General features: G+C 45.0%; 1 protein-coding gene across 2 annotated transcripts; it reads left to right on the top strand.

Annotated features, from left to right (window-relative positions):
• The first annotated feature begins 2,299 nt into the window (after window positions 1-2,299).
• Window positions 2,300-6,728, top strand: DUSP6 (dual specificity phosphatase 6). Of its 2 annotated transcripts, XM_023222839.3 has the most exons (3): window positions 2,300-3,166; window positions 3,781-4,218; window positions 5,247-6,728. In XM_023222839.3, exons 1-3 carry the CDS (start codon window positions 2,767-2,769, stop codon window positions 5,552-5,554), a joined length of 1,146 nt encoding a protein of 381 aa, XP_023078607.1. In that variant the 5' UTR covers window positions 2,300-2,766; the 3' UTR covers window positions 5,555-6,728. The 2 variants fall into 2 exon arrangements, with proteins under 2 accessions (XP_023078607.1, XP_031792215.1); XM_031936355.1 differs by lacking the exon at window positions 3,781-4,218.
• The last annotated feature ends 11,073 nt before the right edge of the window (window positions 6,729-17,801 follow it).

Genomic DNA, 17,801 nt, shown 5'->3' with positions numbered 1-17,801 from the left:
CCCAACTTCCCTCCCTTTCTCTTCTGTTGGAGGTGCTGTGCTGAACCTCCACCAGGTTTGCTCTTCTCAGTTCCTCTGCAGGGCATCCTGCCTCTTCCCTCCCTGTTCCCAGGTCCCAATGACTGAAACGTCTCGGGGTGGGAACTTCTGTGACAGATCGGGGAGGATAGGGGGGAGTCAACTCCAGCGCAGGCCTCCCACGGCTGAAACTAAAAGATACCCAGTGAAATATAGGAGTTTTGTTCCAAGGGCTGCCCAAAAATGGTGCGGAGAAGAGCTCGGCAATCCCCACCTTCGTCGAACACGCTCCTCCAGGGGCGGCCTGCCTGCAGCAGAGCTCTAAAATTGGCAACCTGGGCCTCACAGCCGCCTTTTTTTAGCCTACATTTCCCAAACCAGGGAAGAGACGGGTGACTAAAAATGCAAATTGCAGCGGGGGTGTCAGCAGGCATGCCCGTGGGTGCGGGGCGTCGGGCGAAGGGAGACCCCGCGACCTTACGCGCCCTCGCGGTGTTCACGGTGGGCGCAAAGCGCAGCGAGGGACGCTCCCCAAAGCCGCACCCCGGGCGGCTGCCCACGCTTCCGCCTCTCAGGCAGCGGCGGGACAAAGCGCGGCCTCTTTTCCGCCGGGGTTTAGGGAGGGGAGGCCGGATTAGGGCCCGCGCCTTCCGGCCGCGGCCCTCCCGCGCCGAGCCGGCCGCACACAGGTGGTTTTCCGCTCGGGAGGGGCAGGCCTCGGCACTTTTATATAACAATAGAGCTCTGCGCGCCGGGGACGCGCCTCCCCGCCGCCGCGGCCCCCACCCGGCCACGCCTCCATCCGGCTTCCAGTCCGTCCGCCCCGCGGCGCCTGGGCCGAGCGCCGCTCACTGGCCTGGCCGGCACCTCCCCAAAGTTACCTGCTGGCTCTGCAGGGCGGTAGAGACGTTCCCCTCGACTCCTTGGGAGCCAGGAGCCAGGGGGGTCCAGGCAGGCACTCGTCCTTGCTCCCCCCACCCGCCCCACCTCTATGGAACCGGGAGTCCCGTGCTCAGCCCAGTACCCGTCCACAGCGTTGCGCACAACCCGGTGCCCGCCAAGCGGGGAGACGGGGACAGCGGGGCGGTGGCAGGGAGCGCAGCGCGCAGGCGCGACTGGTGCTCCCCGGAGTGCCCGGCGCTGGACAAAGGGAGGAGGCGGCGGCAGGAGAGGGCTAGGGAGGCCCCTTCTGACATGCCTCCCTGCCAACTGTAACCAATCGTCAAGCCCCCCTGCTGAGCCCCAGCAGCCTGCAGGCCTTCCCCGCACCTCGCCCATGGCGGGGACTGCCGGCCCGGCCCTGCGCGTCCCAGCACACCTCGCCCAGGCAGCCCCGCCAGACCGGCTGTTCCGTCAGAAGCCAAGCTCCTTGCCCAGAAATCATTAACGAGCGCGACCCCCCAGCAGGCGACGGTGGTGACGGGGTGGGGGGAGAGATTTAGATCCCCGGAACAATGGCTTGTAACTCCCCACGCCGCTGGAGCGGAATACAGTAAAAGCACTGGACTGACCTAAGAGTTTGTTTCTGCACTCTACAGTTTTAAAGAAAATAAAATGTCACTTTAAAAGGTTTCCTTCTGATTTTCTGGACAACCAGACGTTTGTTTGTTTGCTTTAAAATGTTTCAACAAAATCCTGGTTTGTTTCGAAATATGTTGGATTAGCATTTAACACCTCATCGGTCACTAAAGCCCAGTGAGTTCACCAGCCCCAACACAGCCTCGGCTAAAAGAACATCACAGCAAACAGAGCTGGGCCTTTAAAACTGGCAAACAAATACCACACACCGCCAAAAGAAGGGGGGTTGGGGGAGGGGAGGGTTAAGGCGAACTTGGGTCCAAATGAGTTTGAAGGGAATACAAAGAACAAAAAGTCAGCACAAGTTTTCCTAAAGCTAGCTCGCGAACGCTAGCGTCGCGAACAAGGGCTTTTGTGCATGCTAATTGCGCCATTGGTGCGCAAAAGTTCCGACGCGAAGTGTGAACTCTCAACAGAATGAAACATGAGACAACTGAAGTGCCCTGGTTTATGTGCCCTGCTCCTCCTCCGCTGCCGCCTCCCCTTCTTTCTCCTTCCTCCCGCCGAGCCCGCTGTTGCAGCTTGTTTGCACTGGGGCTTATCCGGAGCGGAAATTCCTTTCCGTTTTTGTGAATGACAAACTCATTAACAATTCATCAACACAACCTGTTCCAGCCGGCCCGTCCCCACGGCAACAGCCCCTTCCGCAGCACGCTCATTGGCTGGCCCGGAGAATGTATCCATTGAGACGCTCGCTGTTTGTATCCATTGAGGAGCTGCCTTGCGCAGGGGGTGTGCGAGACTGAATCCAAGGGATAGTGAGCAAATCGAGTCTTAAATAATCCGGGGAGAAAGACGCCCGGGTAGATTTGAGGTGCAGACTTGGCGGGAGGGATTAGGAGCCGCTAGACTTTTTTTTTCCCTCCCCTCTCAGTAGAACTGAGTCCGAATTAATTGGATTTCATTCACTGGGGAGGAACAAAAACTGTCTGGGCAGCTTCATTGAGAGATTCATTGACACTAACAGCCAGCGGCTGCAGCTGGGTGCAGAAAGAACCTCCGGCTTTACTTCTGTCTCGTCTTCCCCAACCGCTAGCCTCGGCTTGGGTAAGGCGAGGCGGAATTAAACCCCGCTCCGAGAGCGGCAGCTTCGCGCGCGGTGCGCTCGGCCTATGCCTGCCCCGAGGGGCGTCTGGTAGGCACCCCGCCCTCTCCCGCAGCTAGACCCCCATGATAGATACGCTCAGACCCGTGCCCTTCGCGTCGGAAATGGCGATCAGCAAGACGGTGGCGTGGCTCAACGAGCAGCTGGAGCTGGGCAACGAGCGGCTGCTGCTGATGGACTGCCGGCCGCAGGAGCTGTACGAGTCGTCGCACATCGAGTCGGCCATCAACGTGGCCATCCCGGGCATCATGCTGCGGCGCCTGCAGAAGGGCAACCTGCCGGTGCGCGCGCTCTTCACGCGCGGCGAGGACCGGGACCGCTTCACCCGGCGCTGCGGCACCGACACAGTGGTGCTCTACGACGAGAGCAGCAGTGACTGGAACGAGAATACGGGCGGCGAGTCAGTGCTCGGGCTGCTGCTCAAGAAGCTCAAGGACGAGGGTTGCCGGGCGTTCTACCTGGAAGGTACGCGCCCGGGGAACTCCGCGCGCGGGGCAGGGCGAGGGGCGCAGGGCTGCGGGCGGGGCGCGTGGACTGAAAATGCCTCTGCTGCGCTCAGCTGGCGCTTCGGAGCCGCGCTGCTAGCCTAGGGGCCGGCAGCCGGCAAGGTAGCGGCCGCGAACCGCGCGTTCCGCACCAGAGAACCGGACCGGCTCAGAATCCACCCGCTTCCGGCTGCGAGTACCGGCGGTTTCTTTATAACGGGTTCTGCGCCTTCTTACCCAGAACATTCTCCTTCATCACCCTATTTTCTATAGTTCGATTTTGAATTAAGATTTGGAGGACGGGAGAGATTGTTGGGGATGCAAATTGGCACATCCTAGCTTTCAAAATATTCCAAAAAGTTGCCATTTTGTGTATTTCCGGATTCAAACGAATAAGGGTTCTCTGGCGAGGCGGGCCCGTTGGTTCCATTCCCGAGGGTGCACATTTAAAGTGTATTTCTATTATTTATGGTTCTGTATGTAGGGGGTTCGTAGGGTGCTTGTGGTGTTTTTTGTGCCGGGCTGCGGTTCTTACAAGCTGTGAAAACTACTACGGCTTCTCGGGTTACACGATTGCTTTTCTCGTTCTGGCAGGTGGCTTCAGTAAGTTCCAAGCCGAGTTCGCCCTGCATTGCGAGACCAATCTAGACGGCTCGTGTAGCAGCAGCTCGCCGCCGTTGCCAGTGCTGGGGCTCGGGGGCCTGCGGATCAGCTCTGACTCTTCTTCGGACATTGAGTCTGACCTTGACCGAGACCCCAATAGTGCAACAGACTCGGATGGCAGTCCGCTGTCCAACAGCCAGCCTTCCTTCCCAGTGGAGATCTTGCCCTTCCTTTACTTGGGCTGTGCCAAAGACTCCACCAACTTGGACGTGTTGGAGGAATTCGGCATCAAGTACATCCTGAACGTCACCCCCAATTTGCCGAATCTCTTTGAGAACGCAGGAGAGTTTAAATACAAGCAAATCCCCATCTCGGATCACTGGAGCCAAAACCTGTCCCAGTTTTTCCCTGAGGCCATTTCTTTCATAGGTGAGACTAATTAATGGTCGTCGTTCTGACATTTAAATGCAAAATTCCCTGCCATTCATAAGAGTTTAAGCTGCTAATCGTTCTTGCTGCTTGCTAATTTGTCGGACTGCAGGTCTCTAATTTTCCTAAAGCGTCCTTAATTCTGGTTTATCTTCTTGCTAAGGGAAGAAAACCTGCCTTTTGACATGGCTGCAGATTACAGGTGTATTTGAAACGCTGTTTTTTTGAATCTTTGAATTTAGTCATTTGACAGTCGTTCATAATCGGACAACAGATTTTTCCCACAGTCTTTGGACTCAGGGGAAGGATCAGATAGAAGTATTCACTATAGACAGAAATTCCAGCATTGCTTTATAATTTAAAAAAACCTAGGAGTTATTTTAGGACGTCAAGTTAGTTGTTGGAAAGCAGTATGAATGCTAAATGTTATCCAGTTGAATGATACTGTGATACTGGTAACAGTGAGACAGTGGGTAACCTGAGCCCAGCAGGAAGAACTGTGGGCTGGAAGCCTGGGAGAAGTGAATCTCCAGGCATTGTAATGCATTTCCTATTACAAAGGAACTCATTTTCAGGCCATGTCGACATCCTGTTCCTCCTAATGGGCCGTCCCCTGTGACTTCCCTCTCTCTTTTAAAATGCCTGAATACCTCCATTGTTAGCTGCACAACATTTGGAGAATAATTTAATAGACCCTTGCAGTCTGGTTGTCTGTATAAAAGGCATTCACGAACATATTGCAGGGTTTCTGGTATTCACATGCTGAGGCAAAGAATGCACCCATTAAGGAGTTTTTTGTTGGCAGAAACTTAATACAAAAGCTCTCTTTTCAGAAAATATCTGAAATATGTAATTGTGTCCAGTGTACATGTTTTATTTCAGTGATACATTTTCTGCTGCTTGTAGGGCTCAACTGCCACACACAACTATTATTACTATTATATTTTTAAGTTCAGTTTTTAGACTGATCATTCACAAAGGGTGGTTTTCAGTCTACTGAGATCTTGCTTTTCTTTTTGTGTTCACAGATGAAGCCCGGGGCAAGAACTGTGGTGTCTTGGTACATTGCTTGGCTGGCATTAGCCGCTCAGTCACTGTGACTGTGGCTTACCTTATGCAGAAGCTCAATCTGTCGATGAACGATGCCTATGACATTGTCAAGATGAAAAAATCCAACATATCCCCTAACTTCAACTTCATGGGTCAGCTGCTGGACTTCGAGAGGACACTGGGACTCAGCAGCCCCTGTGACAACCGGGTTCCAGCACAGCAGCTGTATTTTACCACCCCCTCCAACCAGAATGTCTACCAGGTGGACTCCCTGCAATCTACGTGAAAGACCCCACACCCCTCCTTGCTGGAATGTGTCTGATCCTTCAGCAGTTTCTCTTGGCAGCATCAGCTGGGCTGCTTTCTTTGTGTGTGGCCCCAGGTGTCAAAATGACACCAGCTGTCTGTACTAGACAAGGTTACCAAGTGCGGAATTGGTTAATACTAACAGAGAGATTTGCTCCATTCTCTTTGGAATAACAGGACATGCTGTATAGATACAGGCAGTAGGTTTGCTCTGTATCCACGTGTACAGCCTACCCATGCAGGGACTGGGATTCGAGGACTTCCAGGCGCATAGGGTAGGACCAAATGGTAGGGTAGGAGCATGTGTTCTTTAGGGCCTTGTAAGGCTGTTTCCTTTTGCATCTGGAACTGACTATATAATTGTCTTCAATGAAGACTAATTGAATTTTGCATATAGAGGAGCCAAAGAGAGATTTCAGCTCTGTATTTGTGGTATCAGTTTGGAAAAAAATCTGATACTCCATTTGATTATTGTAAATATTTGATCTTAAATCACTTGACAGTGTTTGTTTGAATTGTGTTTGTTTTTTCCTTTGATGGGCTTAAAAGAAATTATCCAAAGGGAGAAAGAGCAGTATGCCACCTCTTAAAACAAAACAAAAAAAATTGTGCTCTTTTCTAATCCAAAGGGTATATTTGCAGCATGCTTGACTACCAATTCTGATGACATCTTTATGGACGCTATTATCACTAAGACCTTGTTATGGTGAAGTCTTCAGTCTTTTTCATGTATCTTCCTCATGATTTTTTTCTCTTCATGTAGTTTGACTATGCCTTACCTTTGTAAATATTTTGGCTTGTGTTGTCTCAAAGGGGATAATCTTGGAAAGACACCAAATCATGGGCTCACTTTAAAAAAAAAAAAAAAAACCTTCAGCTGTGCTAAACAGTATATTACCTCTGTATAAAATTCTTCAGGGAGTGTCACCTCAAATGCAATACTTTGGGTTGGTTTCTTTCCTTTAAAAAATTTGTATAAAACTGGAAGTGTGTGTGTGAGCATGGGTACCCATTTGATAGGAGAAATGCATTTGATTGTGAAGAAGGGAGAGTTAAATTGCTCCATTATGTTCGTGGTGTAAAGTTTTGAGCTGGAATTTATTATAAGAATGTAAAACCTTAAATTATTAATAAATAACTATTTTGGCTATTGAGTGTGTATTTTTTTAAAACAATCTCAGTTATACCTATGTGTGAAGTGACACATTTTAGAGCTTTTTCATTCAGGGATTGATTTTGACTTGTAGGCATAGCAGGGCAAAGTTCTTTTTAAGCTTTTCCTAGAATGTTTTTCAGCAGCAGTTTATGAAATTCATCATTTGTCACAAAGATGACATCCTAGAATGGACTGACTATATCATGTATATGAACAATACCTTTTATGAGTATAGTTCAGGCTTGAAATTTTAAAGCCCCTGAAGAAAAATGTATCTATAGAGCATAGCTTGCTGAGGAATAAAATTTGGATACTAACCACAGAGAGGTGTAGCAGAATAACAAGATGACAGCCACATGTTAACCTCCTCTCTGTCCTTCGCTGTCAGGATCCTCTGCTCCATAATGCTGAGATAATGCCAAGGAGGAAGGGATAATTCCTTTTCCAGTCTGTTGTTCTGGCAATTCTACCTGCAGATATCCTAGTGTGGGAATGATGAATCCAGAATGATGTCTCCATCCCCTAGCATGCGCATGGCAAGGCATATCTAAGCTTCCTCACCGTGTCAGGATATGGCTTTAGAATTTTACATTGGCACTTAGGAGGCAACTTAGTCATCCCTGTTCTAATGTGCTTTTTTGTTTAACTGGTTTGGGATGTGGATCAGAAACCCCTATTGAAACTTGTGGGGATTGCCTTGAATAGTTTCTTTCCAAGCTAAAGGCTTTATATCTTGTCATTTTTCTTGAGACCTACCCTCTCACCTCAGGTGTAAAAATACACAAACCAAAATAAAAGGCAGGTGTATGGAATCAAGAGAACTAGAACATACCTACATTTGGGGCTCTTTTTGCATGAGCTCAGTCCCTTCATGTGAAGTGGGGAGAAGGATGAGCTTTTCACCCACATGGCACGTGTTGACTGCTTGGTCATCTACACTTCAGGAGGCAAGCGGCCTTCGTTCAATGGCAATCATATAAAACTGTCCACGGTGATTTTTAAGCAACTAAGTATAAAAAGCAAACAGAAATAGTGCAAAAATATATATATACCAAGTCAGTCTGTCCTATTTGGGTGTCCCAAGTCAGCAAGAGCACAGAAAGGAGAAGTGGATTGCAGTTCAACTTGGCTTGTGTTAATCCAGTTCTGAACGGTTTCCGCTCCTGGCATTCCCTAAACTGCCTGTTCAAAGTAGGGATTTGCAAGCAGCGTTAGCAATTTCCTGTCCAGCTGCAGCTCAAGTAGCTGGGTGCTTTTTTCCCGGTTTCTTTTCTCTGATTTCTTTTTTCTTTTTCTTTCTTTCGTTTTTTTTTTTTTATATTTTTTTTTTTTTAAACTATGGGCTGTGGATAATTTTAGTGCATTTCCTCTTTGTGGATTATTATCTCTTTCCTTCTAGAACCTGTATACATTGAGTTCCTACTGCTTGGCTCAAGCCGACAGCTGGCCTCCCCAGCACTTCCTCTCGTTTCACTGTGGGTTTGTTGTTTGTCAGTCCACTTCTGAAATTAATAATGTTTTCTGGCTAAGTGCCACAAGCCATTACCACAAAGGGGAAGTAACACATATGAATAGCAGGAAGCCATGCAGGGTCACAGTGTGAGCTGAACCTGTGGAGGGAGCATAATTGAGCCTGGCCCATTCAGCAAGTGTCTGACGGCAATTTGGGGAGAGGGAGCTTGCTGCATCTAAGCAGCTCAAGCTGTGAAAAAAACAAAAAAAGTTTCCAATAAATTGGGAGCAAATGGTCTTTGTCACCAGTCTGAATAAAGGAGAGAGAGTATGAAGAGCTTAGAGCCTCCATAAAGTTGCAATGTTTGAGGTTTCTCCCCCTTCTCCTGACATATTGTTTCAGAAGGCTGGTGAACAGAGGGGTGCCTGTTTCCCTCTATTCTCACCAAAGGACTCATGTTAAATGGGTGGTTTTTACGGTTCACATAGGCCAGAAGATTCAAAGAGCTATTCTCTTTCCTTCTTTTTCTTCTGTGGAAGGTGGAAGGTTGTAACTGACAGCATGGGCCCCCACCTCGCTCTGTGCCTCCCTTTCTTCCAGCTGTATCAGGGCTCCTCTGGTTCCTTTGTGCTTGCAGTAGCCGCGTGAAGGCGATCATTTTGCATCTTGGAGTTGGGCTGGCTTCCTGAATGGAGCCCGCACGGTTACTAGGGCAACCTTTGCCAGCAGCTGCAGTTCCGCCGCCTCCTTCCTCACCTGCTGTCCCCATTAGTAGCTTCCTCAGGTCTCTGAGAAAGCGCTACCTTTCCTGGCGTTTTGCAGGGGCGTTGGGGTGGGGTATGGCTTTTGGGAAGGGGGGTTATCTGCAGGTTTCCTGGGAGCTGCAGGAGACTTAGAGAAAGCAGTGGTTAATCGTATGAACTGGTCTTAGGGTTAAAATAGGAGTGAAAAAGGGTTATCTGGGGATAAAAATACCAACACAGTCTTCAAAGGAATGAAAACTGAGACTTGCACGGACCTGACAATTAGGAGACCTGAACTGTAGCTCCTGCTTTCTTGCTAATGAATCAGGTAGCCCTGGGCAGGGCACCCAGTCTTACTGCATTTCTTTTTTCTTGTCTATAAAAATGAGGGAGTTTTTGCCTCCCATTCTAGGATTTTCTCATAATTCCAGCTTCTGTTCATGGATTGGTGACACTTATTACATGATAAAATGAGGTGCAGAGCAGGTGAAACAAGTAACTAACATTCATCATGAATACCAGATACTATACTTTGTATCTCATTTAATCTTCAAAACAGTTCTGTGAGATAAGTCCTATTATCATCTTTATTTTGCAAAGAGGAAACTGTGGCAGAGAAAGGCCAGTAAAGCCTAAAGCCACCTATGGGACACCTGACACATAACGTTAGAGAAGGTTTGCATATCCAGTGCTTGTTACTGCGGAACTGAACCTTGAGCCTTTGGCTCTTCCTGTTGGAAATTGCTTGTCATCAGTATTTGCTCCCCTTTATCAAGTCTCATGATGTCGGCTAGGAAATGCTGCCCCCATTATCCAGCTGAGGAAGTGGAGGAAGCAGAGGTTAAATGACTAGCCAAATTCCATGTGAATTCCACAGCCAAGTAGGAGGCCCCCGCTGGTGTGCTGTCAGAGAGGTGTCCACCAGGGGTAAACTTCCATCCTCCTTCTCCGCAGAGAACTTGCTCTTCCTTGGTCCTATTGGCACTTAAATTATAAAACGACCTTTCCTAAGAATCTCTAAAATGGCTACCAGCTAGCATAGGACCTGACTCTGACCCTTGCCCATACTCCCTTTTCAGGATGACAGAAGTAAACTGGACCCAAAGAAGTTCACTTCCTCACTCTGATCCCACCTAGAGGCAAACTGGGAGAGGGTGGTGGGTCAGGGGAAAGGGGAAGGGTGTGAAGAAGCAAGGAGGAGAGGCAGAAGGCATATGTATGGTGCAGATCTACAGAAGAAGAGAGGTAAACTGACCAACAAATTAGCAAATCATGGAGATGGGGGTTTTTAGGACACAGCCAGGGCAGATCATGGGGTAGCTGGCTGTAAGAAAATATCCTTGAAATGTCCTCTTAAAAAAATCAGTCTTCAGACTTTCAGCTGCTTCAAAAGGATTACTTTGGGTGTAAATTTATATGCAGTTCCTCACACAGCCATAATCGTTTTCGGAAAGATCCTGCAAGACTTTCAAATACCCTTGTTCCTCCCGTGTTCTCATTGCTCACTTAGCAATTGGCCCTGAATCAGTCCAGTTATGGTGAAAGAATTTTCAAACTTCTTTAAAGTCCAAAATCGATTTCCTGAGAATATTGAAGGGCACAGAACAAAGTTCAAACAACTCACAAATATTTATCCAGGCCTTGGTGTGCATTGCACTGGTTCGATGAAACAAGTTAAAAATAAAAGGCAACGAAAGACCTCACAGGAGCCCGCAGAGGCTGAAGGCAATGACCTGTTTCTAGATGGAACCGCTGAAGGGCCCAAATCAAAGAGGAGCTCTGAAGAAACTATCCGGCAAGCTCTTGTATTTCCCTATCTGCTTCGCCTAACATTTTAGACTCCACATTTTATTTTTTTACACAGGAAAGGATTAACAGCCCACATGTATGCAATTTGACCCACTCACTTTCTTACTTTGTCATGGAAAACGTCACTAGAGAAAGTGTCCATATCTATCATCTATCACTGATGTAATGAAAACATGTTAAACCACCATACCTTCAAACACGAACTCTCAGACACTCAAAGGAAAAGTGAGGAAATATCATTCACTTTTTGATAGTGACATCCGAGAAAGCACGAAGCAAGTCTGGAAAAGGTTGCTAATTCTAAAGAATTCTGTTTCCTAGTTTGGGGGAAAATCTAAGTATTTATCACATTAAGTATTTTTCACTGGGTCCAGTTTAATTCCTATTGCAAATATGAACAGAAGGGGGAAAGAAAGAGCGGAAGGAGCGGCAGGGGTTCTTAGGGTGTACCTAGCTCTCTGAAAAATTGTAGCAGGAATGTCCTTTTATCTTATGTTCCATTTATTTATTGCTACATTACAAAGCGCCCCAAAACTTAGTGGCTTCAAACAACAGTCATTTATTTTGTTCCTAAGTCTGCATTTGGTCAGGGCTTAGCAGGGGAGGCTGGCCTCTCATCAGTGTAGTTTTGTCGGGGACAGTTCAACTACTGGCCAGAGGATTCATTTCTAAGATAGTTCATTCACTTTGCTGGCAAGTTGGTTTTGGCTTTGGCTGCCCATTGGGACTTCTGCCAGGGACTAGGGCTGGGGACTTTGGTTCTCCATGTGGCCTAAATTTCCACATAGTATGGTGGCTGGGTTCCATGGGTGAAACACTCAGAGAGCGAGAGAGAGAGAGAGAGCCTGGTGGAAACCATATTGATTTTTATGACCTGTTCAGAGGTCACTTCTGCTGCATGCAAAGTTTTAGGTGACAGGACGTAAAAATCCACCTTTTAATGGAGGAGAGGAAAAATTCTGAAAAAGCACAAGAGACGGAAAATATTGTTGCAGTCATTCTTGGAAAGTACAATGTACCACCTCTTGGTTGCATGAAAGTTGTTTCAATGTGGGACTATGAGAGTAATAGTGAGTACCCACTGAGATAGATATAAAAGTGCTTAGCCATATTAGTTTCTTGGTCCAATCTTGAAAACATTAACGTTTTCATCAACTGCTGTAAGTGTTCTTTTAATCCTATTTTTGTCATCTGGTTCTATTGTTAACAATAGAGTAATGCCATCAAAATTACTCTATTGTTAACATTAGAGGCTGGGTGCGGTGGCTCACGCCCGTAATCCCAGCACTTTGGGAGGCTGACGGGGGCGGATCACGAGGTCAAGAGATCAAGACCATTTTGGCCCATATGGTGAAAACCCGTTTCTACTAAAAATACAAAAATTAGCCAGGTGTGGTGCCGGGCACCTGTAGTCCCAGCTACTCGGCAGGCTGAGGCAGGAGAATCACTTGAACCTGGGAGGCAGAGGTTGCAGTGAGCTGAGATCTCACCACTGCACTCCAGCCTGGTGACAGAGCGAGACTCCATCTCAAACAAACAAACAAACAAAATTTTTAGATTGACCCATAAAATAAAACAGTTTTTATAAAAGAATATTAATTTTTTTATTTTGTCAGAGAAAACATTATATTTGAGATTGAGTCACCCGAGTTATTGAGTGTAGCTGTGGTACATTATTTTCATGCAAAATATAGTGTTCCATTGTATTACATTAGAGTAGGTAATCTTACATTGGTAGAATTTGGGTTTTTCCCTCTAATTTTGACTATTATGAACAATACTGCTAAGAACACTTTCGTGCATATACTCTAATGCACATGTGTACACATTTCCCAGTGGTTTACAGAGGAGTGGAATAAGCATAGTTTGTGTAGAACCTCAATTTCAGACAATTAACATTGTTTTTGAGGTGGGTATTCCAATTTATATTCCCACCAATGGTATTTAACTTTTCATACTCTTCCAAATTTTTTATAAACACTTGTTTTGTTTAAACTTTTTAGTTTTTCCCAATCTAGTACATGTGAAATGGTAGTTTATTGTGATTCTAATTTCCATTATTCTGATTCCTAATGAGGTTGAATCCTTTTCTTCTGTTCATTGGCCATAAGATATTTTATTTTGTGAAGAGCCTGTTCAAATCTGTTGTCAAGTTTCAGTTGTGTTAGTTCTATTTTTTGTGTTGATATCAGAGGTGCTTGGATACTCTAAACACTAGTCCTCTATTAAGTAGATGCATTAAAAATATCAGTACAATGCTTTTCAAACTTTGTTCCTCAGGGAAGGACCAGGCTGCATTTGGAGGCAGGATGGATACTGCACAGCTCTACAGGGTATCAGTCAGAAAGAAAATGATACAAATGGCCATGCCCAACCTGTGTAACCCTACATGGAGTTCTAGGAGACTCATGTGGGACTGGTGCCTAAAAACTATTTGAAATCCACTCATTGAATCTATTTTACAAACGTGGAAACAGAATCAGAGAGATTGAGTTGAAAGAATAGATACTTTGATTATCTAGATTGAAATGGGGCTGGCTTAGAAGTGTTTTTGGTTATACTAAATCTTGAACTCAGTTTTGAAGAGGGGCTAGTTTTTCACATAGATGTGGAAAAGATGCGACAGATGTGAGTAATGAATTACAACCAACTTTGGAAGTAGTAAAAGACAAACTTCCTTGCAAGACATGGCAACAATATTTTTCAAGATGTGAAACAGAGATAAAAAATCAGGATGCTTAGCGATATGAGAGGTAAAATTTAAAAAGAAGTTGCGAAGTGCAGAAATAACTGTATTTTTTGGTCTCCCTATCCTCCCTTCTGAGTTACTTGTAGTTGTGGAATTCTACAGTATCAGGGAGGACTAAGTTCAAAAGTCTATAGCAAAGAATGAAAACTGAAAATTATCAAAATTCATGAGGGTTTATTCTCATCTGTAAAAGTGAAGAGTGGGAAATTCCAGCCTGGTAGGGCAATTGTATGAGATCATTTGAGATTCAGGCTTCTTCTATCTTTGATCTTAAAGGTCACAAGATAGAGATTCCCTGTCCAGTCATATTCACATTCTGTCACCGAAAGAAGGGAAGAGAAAAAGAAAAAAGGTTGATTCCTTGCAGAGTCAATTATCTTACAGATGTCTGCTGGAAACCCTACAGCAGACTTGTACTCCATGATCTTAATGGCTGGAATTAGCCACATGGCCATAGCTAGACAGGCTGGGGATACAGACTTTTAGCTGGGCACAAGCTTCCCCTAATATTAGGTTGGTGCAAAAATAATTGTGTTTTTTTGCCATTAAAATCATTACAAAAACTGCTATTACTTTTGTACCAGTATAACTGAGGTTCTGTTTCTCAGGAAGCAGGGGCACTGAATGTTAGTCATCTACCTTCTTTTCTGGAGAAAACTCCATTCCCATCATAGGGAAGGGTACATAACCCAGCCCAGGCCAAAAAAAGGCCTCATTTTCTGGTTTCAGTGATTGCTTCAGGGGTGGGACATGATTCCATTTCAGCCAATCAAATTATATCTTGGATTCACCTATGGAAAGGATTTTGTCTTAGGGTTGCTAAGCCCTAGAGTTAATGAGTCAGAATCATTGGAAATGAAGCCTGGGAAACCGTTCTTTTATAAACGGTTCTCAGGTGATTCTTCTGATTGTCCTGTTTGGGAATTACCAGATCTGCCATGTGTAGTAAACCAATATTTAATCTAGCATCTCCTCTCTTAGGGCCTTCAAAGAATAACAGCGTGCAAGGGAGCTTGCTAGATGTCTTTCCAAAGGTGGACATCAAAAGGCTGAGCATACAGTGTAGGTATAACTGCACCATAACTATCATGGGCTCACAACTATAGACTCTCTTAGAGTTATGATTGTTTTTTCTAGTTTATTACTTGTTCTATAAAGTAGCACTTGAAAATATAAATAGTCCTAAAAGCACTTTGTTTTAATTTTACCAGGGCTTCTAGGTCTGCTTTGCTGGGATTTGGTGCCAGAATCTGTGTTCACTTAATCAGTACCCTTTGTGATTTTATCGACCTGATGCACCAACTCTTATGTTTTGTCTTTCTAGGCTGAAGTGTTTAAAGTCTCTTTGGTTTCTTTTCAAACCCTAATCATTTGAAGGACCTCCTTTAAGTAAGTTCCAGTTTCATTATGCCATTTTTGAGGTTTGATGGTTGGAACTATACTCAGTATTTCTGGAGCCAATGTATTCTGGTGTCTCTCTGTGTATGTGTGTGTGCGTGTGTGCAAACGCTTATAAGATTGTGCTTTCTATTTTGTTTTTGACATCCTTCCTGATGATGCTTGCTTTTGTGACTGCCACAATACATTGGACCAACCCCTTTAGGGAATGGTCGGCAATGATGCCATCATCCTTTTCCTGGATCACGTCTGCACTCGGAGCCCTTGGTCTTCTGAACACAAGGTGGGTTCTCTTTTCCTGCAGCTATTCCTGTGCAACCAACTGCACTGAGCACGACTATTTACTGGCTACTCACACATCTCTATGAGACCTTCCAGACGTTTATTATTGTCATGATGATGTTTGAATTGTCAAAAAATCTTGGTGTCATCTATAGATTTGAATTTTCACTTTATTGATGTTTAAATCACTTTTGAAAAACGATAGGCATAATTGGGTTACATACAGATTGATGAAATACACATTTTTAATATATCTTCCAGCAGAATAGTGATTACTTCTTTAATCTGCCCTTATAATATCCATCAGAAGCCTACAATAATAGAATATTGTTGACAAAACAGTGAGCTTCATATGAAAATATAGCTTTATGGTAATTTCAAAAATCCTTATCCCCCTTCCCCAATTTCAATGAGATTGCTATTCCCAAACCCTTCCTATGAGGAAATTTTGGAATTGACACTGATCTCCATCCAAGGTTTCACATTTTTGAGTCCCTTCTAACACTTTGACAAAAGCAATTCACGTTTAAAACTTTTAAAATGAGAGATGCTGGCTCAGTGAACCATAAATTATGCCCATGGTTTGATGAGGCCATCTCTGTTCTGATCCTATTTTTATCTGAGAAGTGATGGTTACAAGGTCATTCAGTGGGTTCAGTTTTCCCAGATGTGAACCCAGATCTATCACTTGTTAGCCATGTGACCTTGGCTAGTCTGGGTAGATCCTCAATTTCAGACAAGTCTCTCTGAGCCTCGGTTTCTTCACCTGTGCAATGGGAATAATATTAACACTTAGCTGATGGAGCTGGGAAGATTGAATGAGAAAATTGATGTAAAGCACCTAGAAAAATGCAGATAAATTATAATTGATGAGGCTCTGGGGAATGGAATTATGGATGCCACTATTCATTTATTAATTCAACAAGACATGGACAACCTATTATATTCAGGGAATGTTCTGAGGGCCATAAAGAGATAAATTAGACACAAATCTTGACCTTTTAGCCTTGAAAACAGTTTTGAACATAAATCATTATAAGGTACAGAGTAACAAGTACCATAAAGAACATAGTCTCTGGATTTAGACTCTTGCAGTTCAGCTATAAGCAAGCTTCATCACTAGCTACCTGTGTAACCTTAGGCCAGGCACTTAATCTTAGTAATTTTTTTTCTCTTCCCATCTGTTAAAAAGTGGAAATAATAATGGTGTTTACCTCACACTGTTGTTATCAGGATTAAATAAGAAAATGCATGTAAAATGCTCAGCACTTCGACTGTCATGCAATGTGTAACATAAACTGCTTTCATAAAAGTACTGCAAAAATTCAGGGAAGCAGGGGAATTTTTTTTCTTTTGTTATCCATTTGTGGAAGGGAAAGGTCATGGAAGGCTTCTTGCAAGAGACTGATAAATCATAAAGCCAATTAACTATTTTTGTTTGTTTGTTTGTTTGAGACAGAGTCTCACTCTGTCACCCAGGCTGGAGTGCAGTGGTACAATCTCAGCTCACAGCAGCCGCTGCCTCTCGGGTTTAATCGATTATCACGCCTCAGCTGGAACTACAGGCATGCACCACCATGCATGGCTAATTTTTCTATTTTTAGTAGAGATAGGGTTCTGCTATATTGGCCAGGCTGGTCTCGAACTCCTGGCTTCAAGTGATCTGCCCACCTTGGCCTACCAAAGTGCTGGGATTACAGATATGAGCCACCATGCCTAGTGCAATTTATGAATTTAAAAAATAATACATTGTGCTGTTGCCATCAGGCCGGCTCAATTATCCTACGAGGTAGGTTTTGTAGGGATATTACATTTCCATCTTTTAGATGCCTAAACAGAAACTCAGAGTTTAAATTAAGTAACTTGCTGAAGGTTCCCCAGGTACTTGCTGAAGCTGGTATTTGCTCACAGGGATGTGTGACTTGACTTGAAAGCCCAGTTTTTTTGTTTTTTTTTTTTTTTTTAAGACGGAGTCTGGCTCTGTTGCCCAGGCTGGAGTGCAGTGATATAATCTTGGCTCACTGTAACCTCTACCTCCTAAGTTCAAGCAAATCTCCTGCCTCAGCCTCCTGAGTAGCTGGGATTACAGGGACCCACCACCGTGCCTGGCTAATTTTTATATATTTTTTAGTAGAGATGGGGTTTCGCCATGTTGGCCAGGCTGGTCTCAAACTCCTGACCTCAGGTGATCCACCTACCTCGGCTCCCCAAAGTGCTGAGATTACAGGCATGAGCCACTGTGCCCAGCCAAAACCCCAACTTCTTAACATCTGCTTTATACCCTTCTCATGGTATATTGCTCATGGTACAGACTACTCTCTTCCCAGGGTAAGAATAGAGTTGAATTTGCAATCACAACATGGCTGATGAGGCTGGAATCAAAATCAAGGGGGTTTGTGCCATACTTCATCTAAGTTATATTAAGGTCAAGAGAAATATTCCTGCTCTGTGGTAAAACAAACAAAACAGACAAAACCATACCTTTTAAGTTACTGGAAGGTTAAGTTCCATTGAATGATGCTGGATACCTCTGACAGATTTTTATCCTTTGGCTATCGTGTCCTTGTCTGTTTTCTGGAACTCCAATACCCTCCACACTGGCCATTAAGCTGTGGCTAAATAAAACAAATTAGTTAC

Source organism: Piliocolobus tephrosceles, chromosome 10 (assembly GCF_002776525.5).
Source record: "Piliocolobus tephrosceles isolate RC106 chromosome 10, ASM277652v3, whole genome shotgun sequence".
NCBI lineage: Eukaryota > Metazoa > Chordata > Mammalia > Primates > Cercopithecidae > Piliocolobus > Piliocolobus tephrosceles.
Note: the sequence above shows the minus strand (reverse complement) of the source record. Positions and strands in the feature narration are given on the sequence as shown.